A 21388-nucleotide genomic window follows, 5' to 3' on the forward strand; every position below is an offset into this window, starting at 1 on the left:
GTTTTATTGACAATTGTTCTTTCATTTCAGTTGCAGTTACAGATGCATCAAATTACAGACCACTGCTCTGTTGTCAGAGCTATTGAATGTGTGTGTTTGTGCTCTCTAGGATTTAGCATTTCTTCATAGAGGAAACCTTTAGTGCATAGGTGAGCTGAAAAGCTGATCATTTACTAGCACAACTGCTTGGTTCAAATGAGGCAGATCTGGTTTATGAATAAGCACATGATGTGGGCATCTAAATGGCTCTTTTTATATTTTGATACTGAGATTTTCTAAGTGCAGTGTATGGACCAGGTATGAGCACATATGACCATGTAGTAACAGCAAAAACACAAAGGACAAGTAAATTTGCATTTTTCAAGTTACCACCTGCATCAGAAAATGCTGTACCAATTTTAATTCAGCTGTCATTTGATTCTTTTCAGATTCTGAACTTCGCTGAACATCTGACTCTACCTCCAGGCTGCTGGAATGTATTTTCTTTGAAACTCAGTGTGAAAGACACTGTAACGAATGTGCTCTCTAGTATTTGTTTATCCACAAATGTAGGAGTGATGTTTGAAATACCTCTGCAGATATATTCGACTGTGTCCAAGGTATTGTGTTCAATTGTATATATTAAATTATTATTAGGCATTGCAAACCCAACTACAGCAGTGTCTCTGTCGGGCCAGAAAATCTATCCTTAGTCCTGAAAGAAAAGCTCAGTACCAGACCACTCTTAATCCATTCTGTAGCTTGAGAAGTTAAATTGAACAGTGATGGAATTATAGTTCTCTTGGCACTTGTCTTCATTCAAGGCCTTAATTCTCTTATTTGACTCTACGAAATTATGCCCTGAGAAACTAAAGTTTCTTCTATTGTTTTGCCATATTTTTGTTTTGTTTTTCCAGCAGGGAGATCTTAATTTTGAAGCAGCTGCCCACTGTGATATTGAGTGCTACTTGGGAAAGTCTGATTCAGGTAGGCTCATCTAAGGCTTTTTTTGGCATCTGACAGTAGTTTTATTGTAAACAATTCATTTTATATAGCAGGACTTGTAATGAGAATATTGAGATTGTTCATGCAAGTACTTAGTTTTACCTTTTTTAAAAAAACATCTAATTTTCTGGGAGTATGTAAATGGCTGAGGGTTCTGAGTACACGGTGCAGTACTTCAGACATCTAATTCATAACGCTTGCTAAGCTAATTTTTTGTCTTGAAACATTTTTTAAAAATTTTAATATTTAGGACTCCTGTAAGTTCTCATTGTTGATATATTGCCCTTTTCTTTCTTCATACACATTTTCTTGAGAGATGTTGAGATAGAATGGTAAAACTGTCCACTAACTCAAAGTTTTTAGAAAATGCGCATAACCTGGGCCCAGATCTTGGGAATTCTGTGATGAAAAACAACAAAAAAATATTGACCAATATTTGCCTGTATCCAGAGATAAATTTGAAGGCCTTCTCTTTCTCTCTTTTCCACAGCAATAATGCCATAGATTTCAACAAAAGATTGTTTATCAGGCTTATAAAACATCATCCTTAACACTGTATCATATGAAACAGAAAGAAAGGGTCTCAGTTTTCTGGAACTGAGGAATCTATCTCCAGATATTGTAATGCTGGGAGCTGTTTTAAGTACCTGGCTGGCATTTACCAAAATACAGCAACAGGTATTATTTGGTATTAATAAGTATTACATATTGCCTAAAGAATGTCAAACCTCTTAAAAGCTAATTCAGAATAGTAGTTTTTATTCTCTGTGCAGTAAGGAGTTTCAGGAAACAACTGGTATCATAATCACGTTTCCTAACATGTATTTTTGTGTGAGGATACGAGGAAGGCAGTAGTAGTCAGTCAGAAGTGAAAAGGATAATTGAGATGTCATACAGAAACATGTGACTTGAACAATTACTGAGACATTGACATGTCAAGGCACATATCTCAGAAGCAAATGTTTGCTTTTTTATTTTTTGGGTGTTTTTTTAAATCTCAATGAAGGAATATGGCTGATACAACTGAATCGATGTTGCTTACTTTATTTTCATTCTAATTATACACATGAGATCTGTACTTACAGGTATTCTGCCTTCTGCTGTATGATACTAGAATTTGTTAAACAGAAATGATTAATGCATGACCCTGAAAATACTGACCGAAAAAAATTGTAATTGGGTTATTCCAATATTCACCAGTTTCAATTTCTTTAAATATTAAAGATTGTAAAATGAAATACTCACACTTTAAAAATAAGTAATTTTTGTTTTCTTTCCAAAGAAGTTTGCTTTTCTAACTACTTTCTACTGTGTGAAAATGCTTGAAGCAATATGAGTGTAACTTTCTAAAATGCATTAATCTTTAGACTGGTGTAAAGCTTTGCAATCTATCTTAAGAAAAATTTGAGAAAATTATCAGAATCTAAAAAAGAAGCTAAAATTAAAAGACTGTTGCAAAAACGATGGGAATTGTTTCATTCCTTGTTGTGCCATGCTACTATATTTTTGTACCACTATGTAATATATTATCTTGATACTTTGGTGCCATCAGTAGAGAGTACTGTGTAGACTACTGATAACATGGTTACTCTTCAATGGCACCCACTAGAAATATCAGCAGTAAAAAAGGCTTACTTACATACACAGCCTATGCAATAGCCATTTTCTTGTTTGCATGTACAGTTACTATGATTTTGCAGATGTATTTCATTGTGCAAATCTGATATGGAAAATAATATATATATACACCCTCGCATATTCTCATTTTGAAGGGGAAAAGTGGGTTGCCTTTTTTGTTTTAGGTCTGGATGCTTTTCAGATACTGATTACTCATGTTCAGAAGTTGATAAAAGGAGCAAATATTATCTCTGTAAAATCTGAAAAATCTGTTATCCTTTTAGCAAATCTGCTTTGGCAGAAGAGTCTCTCTCTGGACCATTCTGCCTGGGATGTGGATTCTGAGCTTGCAAGTGACCTTTATGAAAGATGGCAAAAAATAAGACGTGGGGAAGCATGCAGGTCTGTACAGAATCTATTGAAGTTCTTAATTCAAGCCAGTGCAGTGTTGTAAGAAAGAATATTTGTGTTCTGAAGTATTTTTAATTAGAACAAAGCATTTTGGACCATTTTTCTGCACTTAAGTTAGTTCTCTTGAAGCATGTGGAGTTTCAGAGCACCCCAGACACCCCCAGCTTTCATTTCAAGGCACTGCCAGCCACAAGTAAGCTTTTCAGCCTGGAATGTAAATAATATTCTGACTATAGTTATCTCACCAGGGCTACCTGGCATGTAAGCAGTCCAGGCAGGTTTTACCAGCTCATCTGTGGAGTTGCATGAGTCCTTCATCAAAAGGTTGCAGAGCAGTCTTCTCAGGGTCTTTGGATGGCTTTCAAGGTTTTTAGTCCCTGGCCTACATATACAGAAATTATGCTGATTTTTCTGCTTCTAGGCTACAGCTTTATGGACTTTATTTTGTAGAGACCATTTTCAAGGAAAGATAAGTTGATGCAGTTATAGATCCTGGCAAATCATGTTGTTGTTGTTGTTGTTGTTGTTTGAAAGAAAAAAAAAGAAACTAACTGAGTTTTCTGCCTTTGTGGAAGCAGCAGGAGACGTATTTTAGGATTGGCTCGCTTTACTCAGCAGAAGCATTCTGAAGAGGAATCCTTTGCCTTTTTCTTGCCGCGGTTGACTACAGACCCTGGCCTTGCACTCAACTTCAGTGCCACAGCTGTTAAAAGTAGTATGGTGAGGACTGTTGTTACTATTAGTTTTTCTGAGTTGATATATGTTTATCTTGTTCAAATAAAGCCTGTGGTCAATATTTGATGTTATCATTTTCATACTACTTGATGAGCTGGTGTATTGATCTCAGTTGAGATCCTAAATTTGTATTGCTTTGGCTCTTTCATAAGTTTTCTAGCTTCTTAGTTGTAATACTTTAGTTCAAGGAGAGGAGTAAAGCAGTGTAGGTTTTAACCAACTATTTTTTGTAGTTGTTAAAACTTTCCTTGCATTCATTGTATAAGTTACATGCTTGTGGTAAAATAATTGAACATGGGACTAGGGATAGGGTGTGTCATTAAAGCTATACAGGATGGCCTTCCTCATGCCACTGCATTTTGTAACAGAAGTGTATAAAACATTTATGAGAGATACAGCACTTGCAGAGCAACGTATCTTCCAGGTACACTGACAATTATTTCTTTCTTGTTTGTTTCTAGGTCTCTACTAACATAGCCTAGGGCAGAACCAGTCATATGGAAATTGTTCTCATATGCACATACTGTGAATTACCTTAATATTCCATTTGCCCAATTTAATTGTTAGTCATTACAGAAATTTTTATAACCTGCTTGCATTCAGACTTCTCTAAGAAAGGGTAGCACCTCACTAACTTCATTTTCTTCTGTGCAAGAGCTTTGTTCACATCTGCCTGCATACATCAAAATCCAAATGAAAAGGTTATTTGGGGAGCAGGGGCAGTGTTTTCATACACACAGTTAAAAATGCACTCTTAGCTGATTTTGAAAATTATGACATTGTGATGACATGTCCTGCTGTTACATGCAGTCGTGCATGTATGATTACACTGCATTGAGACAGAAGCTGGATTGAAGTCTGTTGAAAATACAGATTGTGTTGCTAGTGCTGAATATTTTACCAATCAGTTCTCAAATATGTAGTTTTTAACTCTTTCTTTTCCCCTCCAAAATATTTAGGTAAAATATTTCATACTAAGAAACCCTTCATCCTTCCCAGTTACGTTGCAGCTTCTGCCTCTTTCTTACTACCCTGATCCCCAAGCTTCACTGAGTCTGCTGAACAAATGGTAATTACTACCTCAGGATACTCTTTTCCCTTTTAAAAGATCTTATTTGCTATGCCTTATGATTGTACTTATTGGGTTTTATTTAGTTTTTCAAAGTGTAACTTTGGTGGGGATTATATTCTAACCCATTTTGGAAGATACAATGTTCAGGGCAGCTCCGTGTATGGTGCGTGCCTTTGTATGCATTTGTAATGTCCCTCATTGTTTATAAAACACAAATTGAATATGTTTTAAGCAAGTTTGTGTCTTGATATAAATTATAGTTGGTCATCTTCTAGGATCTTAGGCTTAGTGCAAGCTGACGAAGTGAGGTGAACAACTTACAGGGTTGGGGTTGTGCATCTCCTCACAGTACTAGTTGACATCTGTGGAGTCTGTAGACAGATCAGTGAAAAGAAGGTATCTGAACTGTCCCACCAGGAAAAGTTTTCCTCTTAGCCCTTTCTTAAGTACTAACCTGGTTGAAGAGGAAACAGGAACCAGGAAGAAAAGTGCAGGTCCAGAGGGAGCAACCTCAACATAAATGTTTAGGGTCAGCTAAGTGAATGTTTCTGTGTTGTTTTAAACTTTCAATTTTAGAATTGAGATGATCTAATGAGAAGTCTAGAGAAGAGTTAGATGCACAATAGAGAGACCTGGTGAGTGAGCTGAAGTTCACTAAAATAACTTACACTTACCACACATACCTTTGAAAAAATGTTGCAGTTAGTAGGACTGTGTGGTTAGAGACAGTGGGATTCCTCCTTAGGTGCTTAGGTGTAATTTGCTTATTTGGGATCCTAATCCCTGTGTAATTGCTCCTTAACCTCATTTCTTTACATAGGTACATGCATATGCATATATATGTCTGTGTATATATATGCACATTAATAACTGCATCTGTTTGCATACTAAATATGATTTCCACATAGACTCTTTCTAGTGGTTTGTAATTACATTTTCTCTGTATTTGCACACTTTGATTTCTGTAGATCTTCTAGGTTCACCAGAAATCACATCCATTAACTGATTCTTTTTAAACTAATGTCATAGACTGTTGTGACAAGTGAATTTTCAGTTCAGTGGCTGGAGGTCCATTTGTCCTCTTTAATCTACATTTTACATATTGTTTTTCTTATGTCAGTTTTTAATAGCTAATGTCAAATGCTTATAATTTACATTTGAGCAAAAAAAAAATCAATTACTCTAAGTGAATTTGATTTGCAAATTATGCGATGGAAAATAGGAATTTATCCCAAACAAATCATGAGCAGAAAGAGGGATATTTGAATAAATTAAGAGATTTAATAATAATTATTTATTAACAGTTATGCGAGCAGAAAGAGCTTTGGGGAATTTATATTTATGTGACTTTGGGGAATTTGTGTTTATGTGGCTTAGGAATTCTATTTCTTGACTGATATTTTACAATATTCTACACTGACAGACCTAAAACTCCCAGCCATTTGTCTGTTTTCCATATATGTGGAATCCACATAACACTGATTTGCAATGTATTCTGTTGAAATGCAGACAAACATTTCCACCATATTTCACATTGCCAAATTTGTACAAGTAGTCTTTATTTAAGAATAGATTTGCCTGCACATAAAAATAAGACAATGCAGTTCTGACAAGGCTGGGTTTCAAGTGCTTAACTTTTTGTTTTGGTTTATTTAGGTTTGGCATAAATGTGCAAAAGATTAATTTCACAACCACCGAATTCAGGCTAATGGATGAGTGTTCTCACAGGGTAAGATGGCTAATTTTGGTGGAAGTGGTTTGACACACTAGAGAAAGGTTTTCCTAGCTGTGCTACTTCTGGGTTCCTCCCAAGTGCAATTTAAAGCAGTTTCAGTGTTTTCTTGATTCTTCATCAGGTTTGTATCTTTGCAGTTAATTATTTTTAGGCTTTGGGTCAGTTTTGAACACAGCTATAGGGAGGAAGTGCATACATGCTTGCCTGCAAGTGTGTGGATCTGTTGTGACTTCACCCTTGGCTCCAGGTTGACCATAAAGTGTCAGGCTGTGAAGTTGGTTATGTCAGGGGCTGGCTGGTTATCTTCTCAGTAGAGGGAAGTAGTGTTGTGTAGTTCAAGGGAGGATGAGCCAGGATTTCTACATCTCAGCTTCATGCCATTGCAACTTCTGGATTCAGGTTTGGAATGCCATGATTCTCTCTGGTTACCATTGCCTAATTTTTGCATGAATGTGGTAACACTTTTCTGTGGCACAGCAATGATGGCATATTCTGGTGTCCAGAGTACTATCCAGAATACCCACAGAATTTCTTCTTAAGACTTCTTGTTTGTGGAAATGCCCAGAGTTAATGTTATTTTTCTTGCTGTTTGAGCATGGTGCAGCTTCATCTTAAATGTCCTGTGTAGATAAGTGTTTCTGCACATATGCTTTAAGATCTTAATGAAATATTTGTACCTTTTAAAAAGAAAAGAGTTATGTTTGCTGTGGTAATCAAAGCTGACCTTTCCTTTCTGGCAAGAGTTGTAAGAGTTGTTGTAAAAGAGAGGAGACAGCAGTTCATAAATCCTTGCCTGTAGGCACTTTGAAAAAAGGGAAGGTAGCATAGGGGTAGGAGTGAGCTTCTATAGTCCCACACACCATACTCTTGACCAAATGGAAAAATAGCTGTAGATCGTCACATTAATGTGTGCAATACATGTTTTTCATTAGATCTGAAGAGCTGTGGGGAGCATGGATGGTTGGTTAGATTTTCAGCACAAATGAGAGAGATCTTGCCTTGTTAACCAAATCAGTAGTTGTTAATATTTGTTGTTAACAATAATTGCTAGTAACAGTAGTTGTTAACATGTAAAGTTTTGCATTTGTCATAATTTCTCTAGTCAGTTTATGTGCACTGAATTGTTAGGTTCATCTTTGTAGGGAATGACGTGGGGAAGTTTGCAAATGCCATTCATGGCTTGCTTTTAATAAGTATTGACTAATAAAGGCAAGTTCTGTGCAAGTTCTGATAGTTTTTCTGTATTATTTTTCATAAAATAGACTAAGAATAAAAACATTATGAACTGAAAAAGATGAGAAAAGCTATTAGTACAACACTCATAAACAGACACAACCTAGTGAGAGCCTGTTTTGGAATGTTTATGAGGTTTTTGACTGACTGTAAGTATCTGATCACCCCTTTCTAAGAGGGGACCCCCAATTCTGGAAGAGCAAGTTATTGGGCTGTTCTCATTTTTCAAAGGCAGAAAGAATAAACAACAGTATTTAAAAAAAATTACGTTATTTCCAGACTAAGTGAACTTATGGTAGTTCTACTTTTCAATTAATATAGTAGAGAATTCTCTGGCTTCTTTGCAATGACTCAAATGATCAGCATATTTTTCATCAGTCCCTTTCTTACTTCAATCAAGTTGTAAGTCATACGCTGAGGGTATAATGATTGCTGCATTTCCCTGTGCAATCAGTACATTGTCAGTTCTTGTTGTGAAGTGTTTCAGGATTCCTTGAATATGAAAGAAACTATTTATTTTCCATCTGAGCAAATAAAAGCTGTTTTAAATAATGAAGTAATACATTCTTCATAATAAGTGCAGTACTATGAACTTTTGCTCAAATAAACAATCTTATCTGGTGTTTTATGTTGCCAGAAGGAAAGATTTTGGTATAACAAGTTAGTTAGCAGTTTCTGCACCTTGCCAAAAATATTCTAGGTGGTGCTAAGTAGTGATACAGTTCATTTTTTGTTGACATATTTAAACACAAATTTTCTGTGATTAAGAAGTGCATTTTTTGTTAACAGAATGCACATCAAGAGGACCTCATCAGCAAGAAATGCAGTTCTGAGATGCTTTGGTTAAGTTTACAGCCACTGGAAACTAGAAAAGTTGGTGTAATTTTTACACCTCTTGACTACAAAAGAGTTGCTTCCCTTATTTTAATCAGGTAAGTCAAGTTTTAGTTGTAAGTGAGAATCGAGCAACTCAATGTAGAAATGAATTTGCGAAGTCCTGGCACATAGACAAATGGCCAGAATTTGAAAGTCAGAATACCTCTGGTTTAACAAAAATTGCTTAAAGTGTATTTGTGTCCATGTCTCAGTCATTAATTTTCTTGATATGTGGTCAGTGTGTTATAAAATGCATGTGACTTCACTGAGCCAGTATTGAGTTAAGAGAGAAACACATGGCGTGGCTTTGCTATTTTCAACCTGACTTCATAATGATAGAAGTTATGGATCCAATGAGTCTTTTATGCAACCAAACATTAGTTACCTGTGTAGGAAAAGGGAGTTTATTGAAGAAGCAACCATTTTTACTAGGTGGCACTGTTGTTACCTGGTGGAACTAATCGCTAAACTTCCTCTTTCACTGTGTGAAATTCACTAGTGGCTGGTTTTGGAGTGATCCTGTTTATGTTTAAGGGAAACCTGTCCAGGTTTCGCCACTGATTGTTACTGAGGCACTGTCGTCTTGGTTTGACAGCAAAGCCATGATTTTGCAAACATAATTTGTGCTTTAGTGGCTGATTGCTTTATTTTAATTTTATGGCAGAAACAACTTAACCGTCCTGGATGTGGTCAATGTAGAAGGCTTTGGAGCCAAAGAATTGCTTAAAGTAGGGGGAAGACTCCCTGGTGCAGGAGGATCCCTTCGATTTAAAGTGCCAGAAGCTACACTAATGGACTGCAGACGAGGTGAGTAAGGAGACACAGGTCTCTAGTTGTTCAGCTGCTTTGCTCTCTGCACTGGTACTGGTACAGAACAATAATGTTACATAAACAGAATGGTAGAAGCTGAAGAGCTTGGCTATGAGAAGTGTAATTTCTGTTCTGTCAAAACTGACTGAAAATCGTTGAAAGTTTTAGAAATACACTACTGCAGAACAGTCTGTATTAAATCTTAGTCACTTATGTTTTGTAAGTAAAAATAGCAATTTATTTATGAACGTAAGAAAATAATTTTATGCACTGTAAAATAATTGCTCTCTTTTTTTCCTTTAAGAACTTAAGGACAGCAAGCAAATTCTATCCATTACGAAGAACTTCAAAGTAGAGAATATTGGACCTCTTCCTATAACAATTTCGTCAATGAAAATCAATGGTTACAGTTGCCAAGGATATGGATTTGAAGTGTTAGACTGTCAGGAATTTTTCCTGGCTCAGAACTCATCACGAGAAATCAGCATTGTGTAAGCACTGACAAATAGTTGACAAAATAATTGAAGTGGAAATTTGAAATAATTAATTTCAGAAACAGACGCTCAAATAGCATACTACACACAATTTTTAATAGAAATTTAGTAAGCATTTGCCTCAGGATGACATTAACAAACAGATTATATAATATTGGTTCTTTATATTACCCAGTATTTTCAAAAGTAGCATACATGCTTTTATCAGTGCATAATGAAGTAATAAATTAAAACAAAAGGCTTACCACAATTTTTTATTTGCTTGTTATTCTCTAAGCTTGTTCCAATCTAGTCATGTTTTCCCAACATTGCACATAGTCTAAAACTGCTTCTTTTTACACTGTCCTTGAGTGAAAGATACTGTGACTTAAGCAAAAGTAAAGTTAATGTTACTGTATTAAAGTAACTGTGGTTTCTCATACAACAAATTTCAACTCTACTGATTGGAAAGGCAAGTTATATCTTCTAGCAATCAAGTTGAATAGTGAGATGAGTCTGGGAAGTGGAAGAGGAGACAAATCAGGTGTTTCTTCTGCTTTCTGCATCTTTCCATCTTTGTGCCCTAGTACCTGGCAATTTCTGAAATCATGCTGGCTGTATGCTGGACAGCTGTGCTCTTGTTGATTAACCTGAGATGATCATGTTCATTTCCTTGATAAAAGGAAAACATTTCACAGTAATAAGAGTACTATGAAGAGTCACAATAAATCCACATATTTGGCTAATTTAAGATGATATAACTGTGCCACCTGCACAGTTTAAGCAGATAGTGGTCACTTTATTTAACTGTGATTTAAAAAAATATTAATAAATCATATTATTTCATATTACTAAAGTGTTAATATTAGATGGATAAATTAATAATTCATATTAACAATGAGGTGATAGTTTAGTAATTTTAAGAATACTATTAAATTACTGGTAAATATTATTAAATTAGTTTTCATACTTAATATTGTTGTTGTTGTCGTCATAGTATTTGTATTTTTGGTATCAGTGTGACTTCAGTAAATAAAATTCAGCCCAACAATGAAAAAGTGACACCACCTATGTTTTTCCTGACAGATTCACTCCTGACTTTACATCTTCATGGGTAATTCGTGAGCTCACACTGGTGACTGCTGCTGATTTGGAGTTCCACTTCACACTCAACGTGACTCTCCCTCACCATCTGTTACCGCTGTGTGCAGATGTGGTGCCAGGACCCAGCTGGGAAGAGTCTTTTTGGAGGTTCACTGTCCTCTTTGTAAGGTAAGGCTTTCCTCACAGCGCCCCAGAGTTCCTACAAGATGCAGTGTATGTAATTGTCATGGTGATAACACACATGTGCTGATGACTGAGATCCCCATGCACACTGTGCTGTTGCTACCATGGTTTGGACATTTAAAACAGTCAGAGCACAAATGAAACAACAGTGGTGACCACTTTGCCTGGTTCTAGATACAACAGAAGAAGACTACAGGTATCTAAAAAACCAAGAATTTTGCATTCTACTTTCCCACTAACAAAATTTACACTGTGTGATTGAGAAGGTGGTTTGATGAATTAGAAAGATTTTTGCTTTGATCCATATATCCAAACAATATCCATATTGTTTGATGCAATTAATACTATTAATATTATGGAGAGAGAGGATATTTTGCATCTACATTTTTAGTTCAGAAGTATGATGGCATTTGTAGCTCATTTTATGCCATCGTTTTCTCTAGGAAAAGAAAGAGACAGTATTTATAAATATCAAAATAATGACAATTACTGTCATGAATGAATAGCAGGCTGATAGGTATCATATCATAATATGGTGTAAGACTATTACAATACAGTTACTTCTAAATTATCTTCAAATCGAGAATTATCTCTTTTAGAAGGAACTTTTTCTTTGTTCTGTTTTTTTCCTTTGTAAAATTCATGACTCAGTTATTTTCTAGAGCTAATAACTAGTATGGACTATAAGGAAAAAAAGAAAAAAATACTATTACAACTATCACTTCTAAAGCTGTATTTTAGTTTCTTGTCTGTCTTTTTACTTAGAATTTACTAACAAAATATTTGAAAAGTGTATCTTGTTAGAAGCTTTTTAACTCTTTTAACTCACTCAGTATACCTGAAAGTTGTAGACACTGGTATCTATTGTTTTCTTTGGCAGTTTGTCCCTGCTTGGGGTGATTCTTATAGCCTTCCAGCAAGCCCAGTATATTCTAGCAGAGTTTGTGAAATCAAGACAGAGGCCAAATCCTAGTGCTTCACCGCAGCAGAGCAGCAACTCCGTTGATGTAATCAGCTCTGATTCCTACAAGTAAAAATACTTTTTTTTTATTCTTTTCTACCCTGCTTATTGTGGAATTATGCTTTCCATCTGTATTCTGATATTGCTGTGGGCTGGTTTAAAGGAGATTGTTCCAAGCAGCCTCTTTTAGAAAACTTCCATCTCAGTCCAGGAGGAATGGAGGAACTCAGGGATTTATTAATCTTGAATATTGCCAGTAATACATAAGATAAAAGTTGTTTGATGAAAATAAAGGATACGCGACATATGGCAGCCATGGAGAGAATGGAAAATATGCTGATGGTTCTCAATCTGACCTTCTTGAGTGGTCAGTTAGTCACTTACTCACTGAAGCATGTAAGTGTGTTAGAAGGCTGAGCAAATACTTAAGAGTCTTGCTCAGTTCTCACTGAAATCAGAATGTGCTTAGCTGGGATGATAAACTGAAGACTTAAAGCAATTTCATGACTTGTAAATATGCCCCTCTTTCTTTTCTTACAACAATATCACGATGACTTTGTAAAGAAAAAAAAAATCCCCTTTTTTTTTTGTTTTTTTTTTCTCCAGGGGAAGCTGCAAGACATTTATAGATTCCTATAGTTCCTCAGATAAAGGTAAAGGGAAGGGCTTCCTGTCTGTAGGCACCTCTTCCAGCCGAAGTCAGAGTGCGGCAAAGAGAAGTCCTGCGACCTACAGCCACTCTCAAAAGAAACACAAATGTTCGGTTTACTACAGTAAGCAGAAGCCAAACACAGCAGCTGGCAGTGCCACTGCAGCTGCTGATGAGAAGCAGAATCAGATTGCAGAGAACCAGATCTCAGCACCAAAAGAGGACATTTGCACTGATGATGTCAGTGAGAACTGGGTAACTCTGAAATATGCAAATGGCATAAATGTTAACAATAATTTAACTCTCCCAGAAGACTTTCTGGGTAAGGAAGAAAGTACACTGAAAAATACAGTTCTCATTAAAAATACTTCTTCAGAATGTGATCTCAAGGAAGATCTTCAAACATGTATGTTTCCTAAGGAAACTAACCTTAAAGCTTCAGAAAACCTAGCTGAGCTCAAAGAACAAGAGTTCTGTTCTGTGAAGATGTCCAAGAAGCTACCTGAAAGTCACTTGTCCAGAAATTCACTCCAACAACAGCCAGAACTGCAAGAAATTTCCAGGAAAACTAGTGGTAATTTTTTCTCAAATTCTATCAGTCTAAATTACTAAGTGAACTCTTCTGATGAGTTCACTGTGATCGGGATTTTGTCTTATGCATGGAACAAAGGGATGTGGTATTTCTTATGCATTCACTGTGATTTGTCTGTTTACGTTCCTAAGGAAGCAGCTTACATTTGAAGTTGTTTCATAAATTTGCTTGGTTTACAGATTTCAAGCTTGTTGCCATAGCATTTTAACTGTTAAAATAATTGATGTCATAGATCTGCTTATAGGACACAAATTGCCCTTGTCAGATATTCAGAAGGATCCCAGTTTGCTATTTTCATGTCCATTGAAAATATGGTGAATCACTTGCTTGAATCACTAAGCAAGCACATTCAGAAGCAGACATTCAGAACTCCTTTGGTAAAGCCACAGAAAATAACAAAAACCTAACATCAGGATAATATGAACTTTTATTATGTAGGAATCTGCAAATCAGTGTTTTCCTTAGTAATTGCATAGCTGTATTTTTTATCTTTTCTTTTTTTGAAATTGTGGGGCTAAGCTGCCTGGGAAGTCTTGCCTCTTAGCTTCACAATTCAAAATTTTAAAAACAGCAGAATACCTGGGAGAAATCAAATGCAGGATAGGAGAATGTATCCTCTGGACGCTTGGCTTTACTGAGACACTTGGCAAAGTAATTGAATGATGAAAACTGGCATTTGCTGTAGCTGTGGCAGTTTATTTAGGGAGTGAGCCATTAGAGAGGGATTTCAGGCCTTACTGTCTTGTGTAGTTGCTACCATGGGCTCATTGCTTCTCGTTGTGTTGTTATCTGTGAGCTTTAGCAGTGTGCAATCTCAGGTGAAGGTAAGATAGCTTCACTTATAAGGTATTTTGAGATTCTTCATATGCTCCTAAAATGCACTGTTGTTTATTCTTTGCTTTGACTTAGGAGATCATTGCGTATACTCAGTAGTAAAGCACTAAAGGTAATCTCCCTTGTCTATTAGCAGTTGTGGTTTTCTGCGCTATCAGGCATGTGAGTATTTCTGTGTTTCAAGATGTTTAGATAGAATGTTGCAGTGTTTGTATCTTGATTATAGTTACAGACCTGGTTTTGTGCAAACAGAGTTCAGGACCTCGGGTACTCACATTTTCATGTGCTGGAGAGCAACAGAGCTTTCTTTAGAACTCTGGCAGTCTCCCTTGCCTGGTGTTTCATTCACATGTGCTCCTTTTGCAGTCGTCATGGCTGCCTGATCCAGAGGGGTGATGATGTCTGACTCAGAGCTGGAATATTGTAGTTGGTTGGCAGGTAACTGTAAAAATGTTTGGGTGCACCTTTCCCAGTTGAGAAGGCCAGTTCAATTCAGTAAGTGAGGACATTTCTCACTCAGAGCAGCTGAGAGCCTTGGCAGCAGATCACTGTGGATAAAATATTAGTGCAGATCTCTGAGATACCTGGAACCGATCAGAGGCAAAGTTAATTCTGTCATGTCCTGTCCTGGCCCAGGCAGAGGAATGTGACTTAGCTAAGCAACTCAGCTAGTTGTTGAAGCAGGCTTCGTCTTGAAGCTTTCATCTTTTGGACTCTTAGATCAAAATAATTCTTCCTCAAAGCCTCTCAAGTAAAAGAATTTTTAATGTGGAACCCATGCTAAAGAAAGGATGACTTCCCTTGGTCTTCATAGTGAATGCAGAGAACACTTCAGAGGTATCAAGTACCAAGTAAAGGCTGTTTTTTCTCCCCAGTCAGCTTGCAGGGTTTTTTCCTCTGTTTTTTAGCCCAACGTTTTCTAGCTTCAGACTCTACCTTACAGACCCATGGCTGAGCCCCAAATAGTTCAAATTCAGATGAGATGAACAGGACTTGGACTTGGGTAATCTATACATGCACTGGGAGTGGTGTGCTCATGACCATGAACCAACACAAAGCTACTTTTTGCAACTGCTGTGAGAATTTTTACACAGCATTAGCTTTTGATTTTGAAATTTTCAGTATCATGAGCCTAGACATCAGTCTCCTAGTGTTTTGGAAAGCAACACAAGGCTGTTTTTAAAGAAAGCTATGTGATTATGACTGGGAGCCTCTTCTCTTCCTATGCAAACTGTTGTTATTGTTTAATTGTAGGGAATAGCCAACAAGTGCCTCTCAGGAATGAAATAGAAAACTGTGAGACTTTAGAAAAGCAGATAAACCTAAAGATTTCAACAGAGAAAAAGATTAATATGAGACCTAAGGAGGAGACTCTATGCTGTGCAAAAGAGGAGATTACTTCTTCTGAGGTTTGTATTGTGATCTTTCTGCTTTTCAAATTTAAAATGATCTTTTTATAGTTTATGTATGTATATATGCACATGTAGGTATGTATGTATATGTAGGGACTACTATGTAGAGTCACAGATGTGTACAGTATGAGTAAATGAGTGAATGAGGAGGTATGCAGATGTGCTGTCCCACATCCGTTGTGTATTAATGCTGCTTTTTGGAATGGTGAACAGTTTGGGTAAAAATCAAAACAGCCATATCACAGCCTGAGATTATTACTGTCAGAGCAGGCACAAGCGTACTGGAATCTAATGCCAGCTATCAGCCACACTAATGATGTGGGGACATTCTCTGGAGAGGAGGTGGGCATATTGGCCTTCATTTGCAGGCCTGATCTCCAAACCCAGGCGTTTGCATCAGAAACTTGCGTTTGAGAGTACAGCAGGCAGAAGCCTTTTAGCAGATTGTGAAGTTGCTGAGAAGGATCATTCTTCACCCCTGGTTTCTGAGTATAATAAACACATCAGACTGTACCTTTGTTGCAGGCAGCATAAAACACTAAAAGAACTTACTCAGGCAATTAGTAAACTTGAGAATCTGGATTTTGTTTGTATTCTGTCTACTGTATGGAAATCCCATGGCAAAACAGTGTAATGAAGATTTAAATTGCTTACATTGCTTGGGGAATATGTCAGAAAAGACATGGTCTGTGCTTTGGGAACTGCTGCAAACTTATTTCCATGTGTGGCTGATGGTGCTGAGCTTTTTTCTTGCCTTTTTTGAAATGAGTAGTATTTGTTGGTTACTTACTCCATGATTTCCTCAGCTGTAATTCAAATGAATGCCTTCCCCTACCCCTTCCAGCTGCTGAGGACAGCGAGGATTTATTGCTGCTGAACTTGCACACCAGCTAATCATAAATCTGGCAGATGTTTTTTGTTTTTAGCACATTGGGAATTTAATTGACTGCTTTATTTTTTCTCCTTCCATTTTTTAATTTCCCTGAAAGTCAAGAGCTAGATGCTGTGACAGGGAAAATGCTAAATTTGGGAATTCAAAAATTTCTCATCATCTCTTGCTGTCATTGGAGAGGCTGGTTTAATTGATGGTGCTGGAAAGAGGATGTGCTGTGGAAAGCCACTAAATCGTGAAGTAACTATGCATTTGGGTCAGGTCATTTTGTCTTGAGAAATTTAATTAGAAAAATCCTATGGAGTTCACTGACTAAGTTAAGTTCATTTTATAATGTATGTATTGTCTCAGCTTGTATTTTTGCCTTTAGCAAGAAGATGCATATAGGAAGAAGAAACCTCAGGAGAAAAAGGAAGCAAATGTACCAAATATGAATTGGAATAGAAATAGAACATCTAGGAAAAATAAGAAGAAGAATGTAAATGTATCTACAAGGTATGTATTACCTCACCAAATAATGAAGAAACCCAGAGTAGCTGTAATATTTCTGCAGGTTTTGCATAGTACATAAGGCAGGATTGCTTTATCTATTTAAATAAACACACTTTAATGCTGGCCCGAGCATTTATTTTTAGGAATGTGCAGTACTAAGTAGCACCAGCAAAACAAAAAATTTTAAAATGTTCCATTTGTAAATCTGCACGTATATAGATGCAGTCCATTATGCATAGCAGCGGTAACTGTCTGTTAGAGTCTGGAAAGTGCTGTCTCTGATGTTCAGATGGTTAGCTTCTTTCCCCTTGTGTGTTGTGTGGATAAGTTCCAGTGGTGTATTCTCTTCAATGAAAAAAGGAAAATGAAATTGTTTAAATGGTTCCATCTTCAGGGGAGTCATCTGCTATATTGAGTAACTGGGGGAATGTTGTGCTCTACTAATTTTGGAAGAGAAATGTGTAGAAATGAGACAGCGGCTTGCATTTTTGCTGTAATGATTTAAAAAACTAGAGCAGCACTAGATTCTAAAAGAATATTGAGTGAGCGCTGTGGAAAGTTACTTCCCCCCCCCCCCCCCCCAAGAATTATTTTAATGCATTTTAAAGTCACTTGTAAATTACTTTAAAATATTTTTTCATATGTTTTAAATTTAAGTTGTTTGGATTATTAAAAAATACTAGTTACAAACTGCTACTAGAATAGAAACACTTCTGAGGAGAAAAATCCTACTCCTTCCCCTCCCCCAGCCCTTTGACTTAAGGTCACAATCCTACAAAGACTTCACAGACTAAATTTTTATTGCGAGTGCTTCTGTTGAGGTCAGTGGATTTTAAAAGGAGCTTGTAAATCTGAAAGGGCTGTTATAACTCATTGTACACAAATTTCTATTCATTTTGTGGGAAGTCAGTACATCTCTCTGTAAATCTTTGCTGGATGCACACCTTTGTAGGTAGGAAGGATAAAAAACAAGCAGTGAAGAACTGAAGTTCTGTGTCTGTTCCTTGAACCAATTCAGCAGTTGCTTCTTTCTGAGTTAAGATGGAACTGTTCCATTTCTGCAGAAATTTGACAGTTGACTTCTAATAATTTTTTCTTAATACTCTCTGATTATGATATTGGATGCAGACGTTCCATTTCACTTTTACTAGCAAAAATTTAAGATTTCTTTGGATGTGATTTTACCCTAGTTATAGTTATGCCAGTGAAATGAACACAGGGCACTTTTTTCTTTGTATTTAGATCTTTGTACACTGCTAGACTGTGCTTATCACTGTAAGGTCTGATTGCCTTCTGCCAAGTGCATTAGAGAATGGAGTTAAATATGCATGTCATTTTGCCTCTCCCCCTAAGAAGTAGTAGTCTGTGTGGTAGAATATTGCATTTTGGGGAAGGTTTTTTAGGTTTCTGTAAAGTTAAGGAATAAAACTCTCAAACCTTTTGCTTCTCCCAAATTTGCTTTGATAGCTGTGTGAGTTGAAATGTTTAATGCCTGAAAAGGAAAAATGCAGATGAAATGTAAAATGTAAACATGTTTTTGGGGGTGTGGTTTTATTAGGGTCCCTGAGCAGAGTGAGTTGAAGCACGTGTGCAGTGAATTTGAAAGGCCGGATCTAAGAGCAAATATTGGAATGAGAACCTGGTGTCCTCAGAGTAATGGGGAAAATTGTAAAGCAGACCAAAAAGCTGGGAGCTTGTCCATACAGGGAGAAACAGGTATGCAATCTTGATTGTCTTAAAATTGGGAAAAAAACACAATTTGAATTTTGTGGCAGTAGAGTATTCCTTACTTGAGAGACCTGTACTTTTCTCGCTTTTGAATCCTGACACAAAGATGACAGGACTGGTATGATGTAGTGCCTGAAATAATAGCTGCTCACTTCTGAAGGGCTCTGCATGCTTCTCCATGGGGTTGGTTGGTGGTGCAAACCAGAAAATGAATCAGTCTGAAGCAATGATCCATCAGTTCTTGGTGAAGGAAAGACAGACATAATCTGCTTTTGTGTTCAAAAGAAAGCCAGAATTAACTCAAGCAGCTGTGTCACTTTTAAAAAACACCACTAACTTAGGTACCTGCTTCCTGCCTTTCCATCAGGATTTTAATCCTCTCTTCTCCCTGACTTCAGGGAAGAGGAGATGTGAAGAAGGATATCAATTTCTACAGAATTGTCCTTTGCATCTCTGATGAGATGATAAGAAAAGAGAATCTATCACTTATGAATTCACTTGCAACATTTTTTTCCTTGCTCTTAGTATGCATATAGCCATGATATGTTTGGAGTATTAAGTGTGTATTTCAAGGGACAGTGTGCACTTCCTCTTTCAACCTATTACCTATAGCAGCACTGTATCCTCACTTGCATTCATTTTACTGGGATATCATGTGGGTTGGAAGCTCCTTGTGTTAGGGACTGTTTTAGTTACTGTAGCTATCAATAAATATTATTCTCTCTCTCATCAGTAAATTCAGAGAATCCATGTATTTCATGATTCATTCATGATTCAGATTATTTTTCCCTGACAAAACTTTCTTAAATGTTGTATTGATTTTTTTGTTTTTCCCAACATCTTTAGAAAACTTTTATCAGCGGTCCAAAAAGAAGTGTTTGGAGAAATTTTGTTCTGATTCAAGCTCAGATTGTGGAAGTTCGTCAGGAAGTGTTCGTGCAAGTCGTGGGAGCTGGGGTAGCTGGAGCAGTACCAGCAGTTCAGATGGAGATAAAAAGCCAATGATAACTACCAGGCATTTTCTTCCATCCAGTAAGTTTTGCTAACAGCACCTCTTCACTGGGGTAGAGTTTTAGCCTTTCTGCTGAATGGAAAGGCCTACCAAGGTATGGGGCACATAACTTGTCTTTTGTAGAGCACCTGTTAGACACACAAGGAGAGATGTAAAGAACTTTGTATTTGACAAGAAGTACCGCATGTTTCATGGAAATGAAGATGACTGTCGGGCTTCTCAATGAGCAGTATGCACAGTTAGTTGTCATGGAAGGATGGGAAAACTGGAGTCACTAGCCAAAGCAATTTCTGCCTTCAAATTTGTTTCATAACATTATTTGTTGTTTTTAAACATTAAAACTATTTAAGTAGTGCACAAATGAGGAATGTGTGAAAGCAGTTCAGATCGTGGGATGCTAGGTTTGGATAGGTGCATATGAGGCAAAAGTAGCCAGAACACCTGAGCCACTTGACTAGTATGAGAAATGGGATCTGTGGTTCATTACTTCAATTCTTGAATACCTGAATATCACTAAAGTAGTTGAAAGTCACTGCCGTAATTATCTAGAGTGATGTGGCGCAAAAAGTAAATTTGAAAGTGCTGAAGTGACACGAGCAAATCCAGCTTTGGGTACCTGCAAAAAGATGGTTTGAATTATTTAAAAATATGCAGAATCTTTCATGTGTATTTGTGTATGTATAAAACTTTAGATTGCTAAATGATAGTGTATGATCTGTCTGAACCTGTGATCTAATAGATAACAAATCGTGTATATGACTTTCCTGTTTGTTCAAATTATAATGTCTCTTAAAAAACACAGAATAAGTAATTCTAAATTCAGACTTAATTTGATAGTAACAAGGAACCTCTCCATTAAGACTGTGGTAATCACTTCTAAATCATAAAATACATGTTAAGTCTATGGACCTAGGTAGCATGCCTTGAAATTGCAGTTAGTGATAATCCAGTGTGAGAGAAAACTTAACACCATTGATTCTATTCGTTTGTATGTATATTCTGTGCATACTTCTTTTTTTAAGGATCTTTGATTTTCACAGTCATTCTTTCCTTTAGGAGAGAATATTTCACAAAATGATTTTCCATCTGAAACTCCTATCACTCTAAATCTGTCTCATAACATCTGCAATACCAGGTAAAATTTGAATCTACAGCTGTAAGTCATTACAGAAAACACCAACTTGAAATCTTGTCTCAGTTTGATAAATAATACCTACCTGTTATCTTGTATTTTTTTATGATCATCTGTACTTATTAGTTGGAAGAAGAATCTTCTTCAGTACATAAAACGATATAAACAAAATTGATTGTGCTGCAGGAGTACAACAAAAGCTTCCAAATGGAAAAAAAAATGGAAATTGGTTTTCCACTTTCACTTCTTCCAGATCCTAGCAACTTACTACATTTCCGTTACTGCTTAGTTGTATTAAAGGTGGAGTGTGGATTTTTCTTTTCAAGGTGGGAATAAGACTTTCAAGTTGATGTTATTCTTTTAATAGGAATAATGTTCTCCTAGCATATACAGCATGAAAATTGATTCCTCCCTCCCCCACATTCTTTTCTCCCTCTTTACTATAGTAGAG

At 36.6% G+C, this 21388-nt stretch overlaps 1 protein-coding gene across 5 annotated transcripts in view; it reads left to right on the forward strand.

Moving 5' to 3' along the window:
* TMEM131L (transmembrane 131 like) overlaps nucleotides 1-21388 on the forward strand; it is an 81800-nt gene that overhangs the window by 52856 nt on the left and 7556 nt on the right. For 2 of the 5 annotated variants that reach the window (XM_056490744.1, XM_056490743.1), the window contains exons 14-30: nucleotides 429-599; nucleotides 897-966; nucleotides 2886-3003; nucleotides 3591-3732; nucleotides 4707-4816; nucleotides 6476-6548; nucleotides 8577-8719; nucleotides 9328-9470; nucleotides 9778-9964; nucleotides 11033-11218; nucleotides 12114-12263; nucleotides 12801-13417; nucleotides 15524-15678; nucleotides 16944-17068; nucleotides 18624-18781; nucleotides 19640-19825; nucleotides 20862-20940. In XM_056490744.1, the coding sequence (XP_056346719.1) occupies nucleotides 429-599; nucleotides 897-966; nucleotides 2886-3003; nucleotides 3591-3732; nucleotides 4707-4816; nucleotides 6476-6548; nucleotides 8577-8719; nucleotides 9328-9470; nucleotides 9778-9964; nucleotides 11033-11218; nucleotides 12114-12263; nucleotides 12801-13417; nucleotides 15524-15678; nucleotides 16944-17068; nucleotides 18624-18781; nucleotides 19640-19825; nucleotides 20862-20940 (2813 nt within the window). The remainder of the gene's footprint in view (nucleotides 1-428; nucleotides 600-896; nucleotides 967-2885; nucleotides 3004-3590; nucleotides 3733-4706; nucleotides 4817-6475; nucleotides 6549-8576; nucleotides 8720-9327; nucleotides 9471-9777; nucleotides 9965-11032; nucleotides 11219-12113; nucleotides 12264-12800; nucleotides 13418-15523; nucleotides 15679-16943; nucleotides 17069-18623; nucleotides 18782-19639; nucleotides 19826-20861; nucleotides 20941-21388) is intronic. The other 3 variants (XM_056490745.1, XM_056490746.1, XR_008840439.1) reach the window with 2 other exon arrangements.

The sequence above is a fragment of the Oenanthe melanoleuca genome, chromosome 4, assembly GCF_029582105.1.
Source record: "Oenanthe melanoleuca isolate GR-GAL-2019-014 chromosome 4, OMel1.0, whole genome shotgun sequence".
Classification (NCBI taxonomy): Eukaryota; Metazoa; Chordata; class Aves; order Passeriformes; family Muscicapidae; genus Oenanthe; species Oenanthe melanoleuca.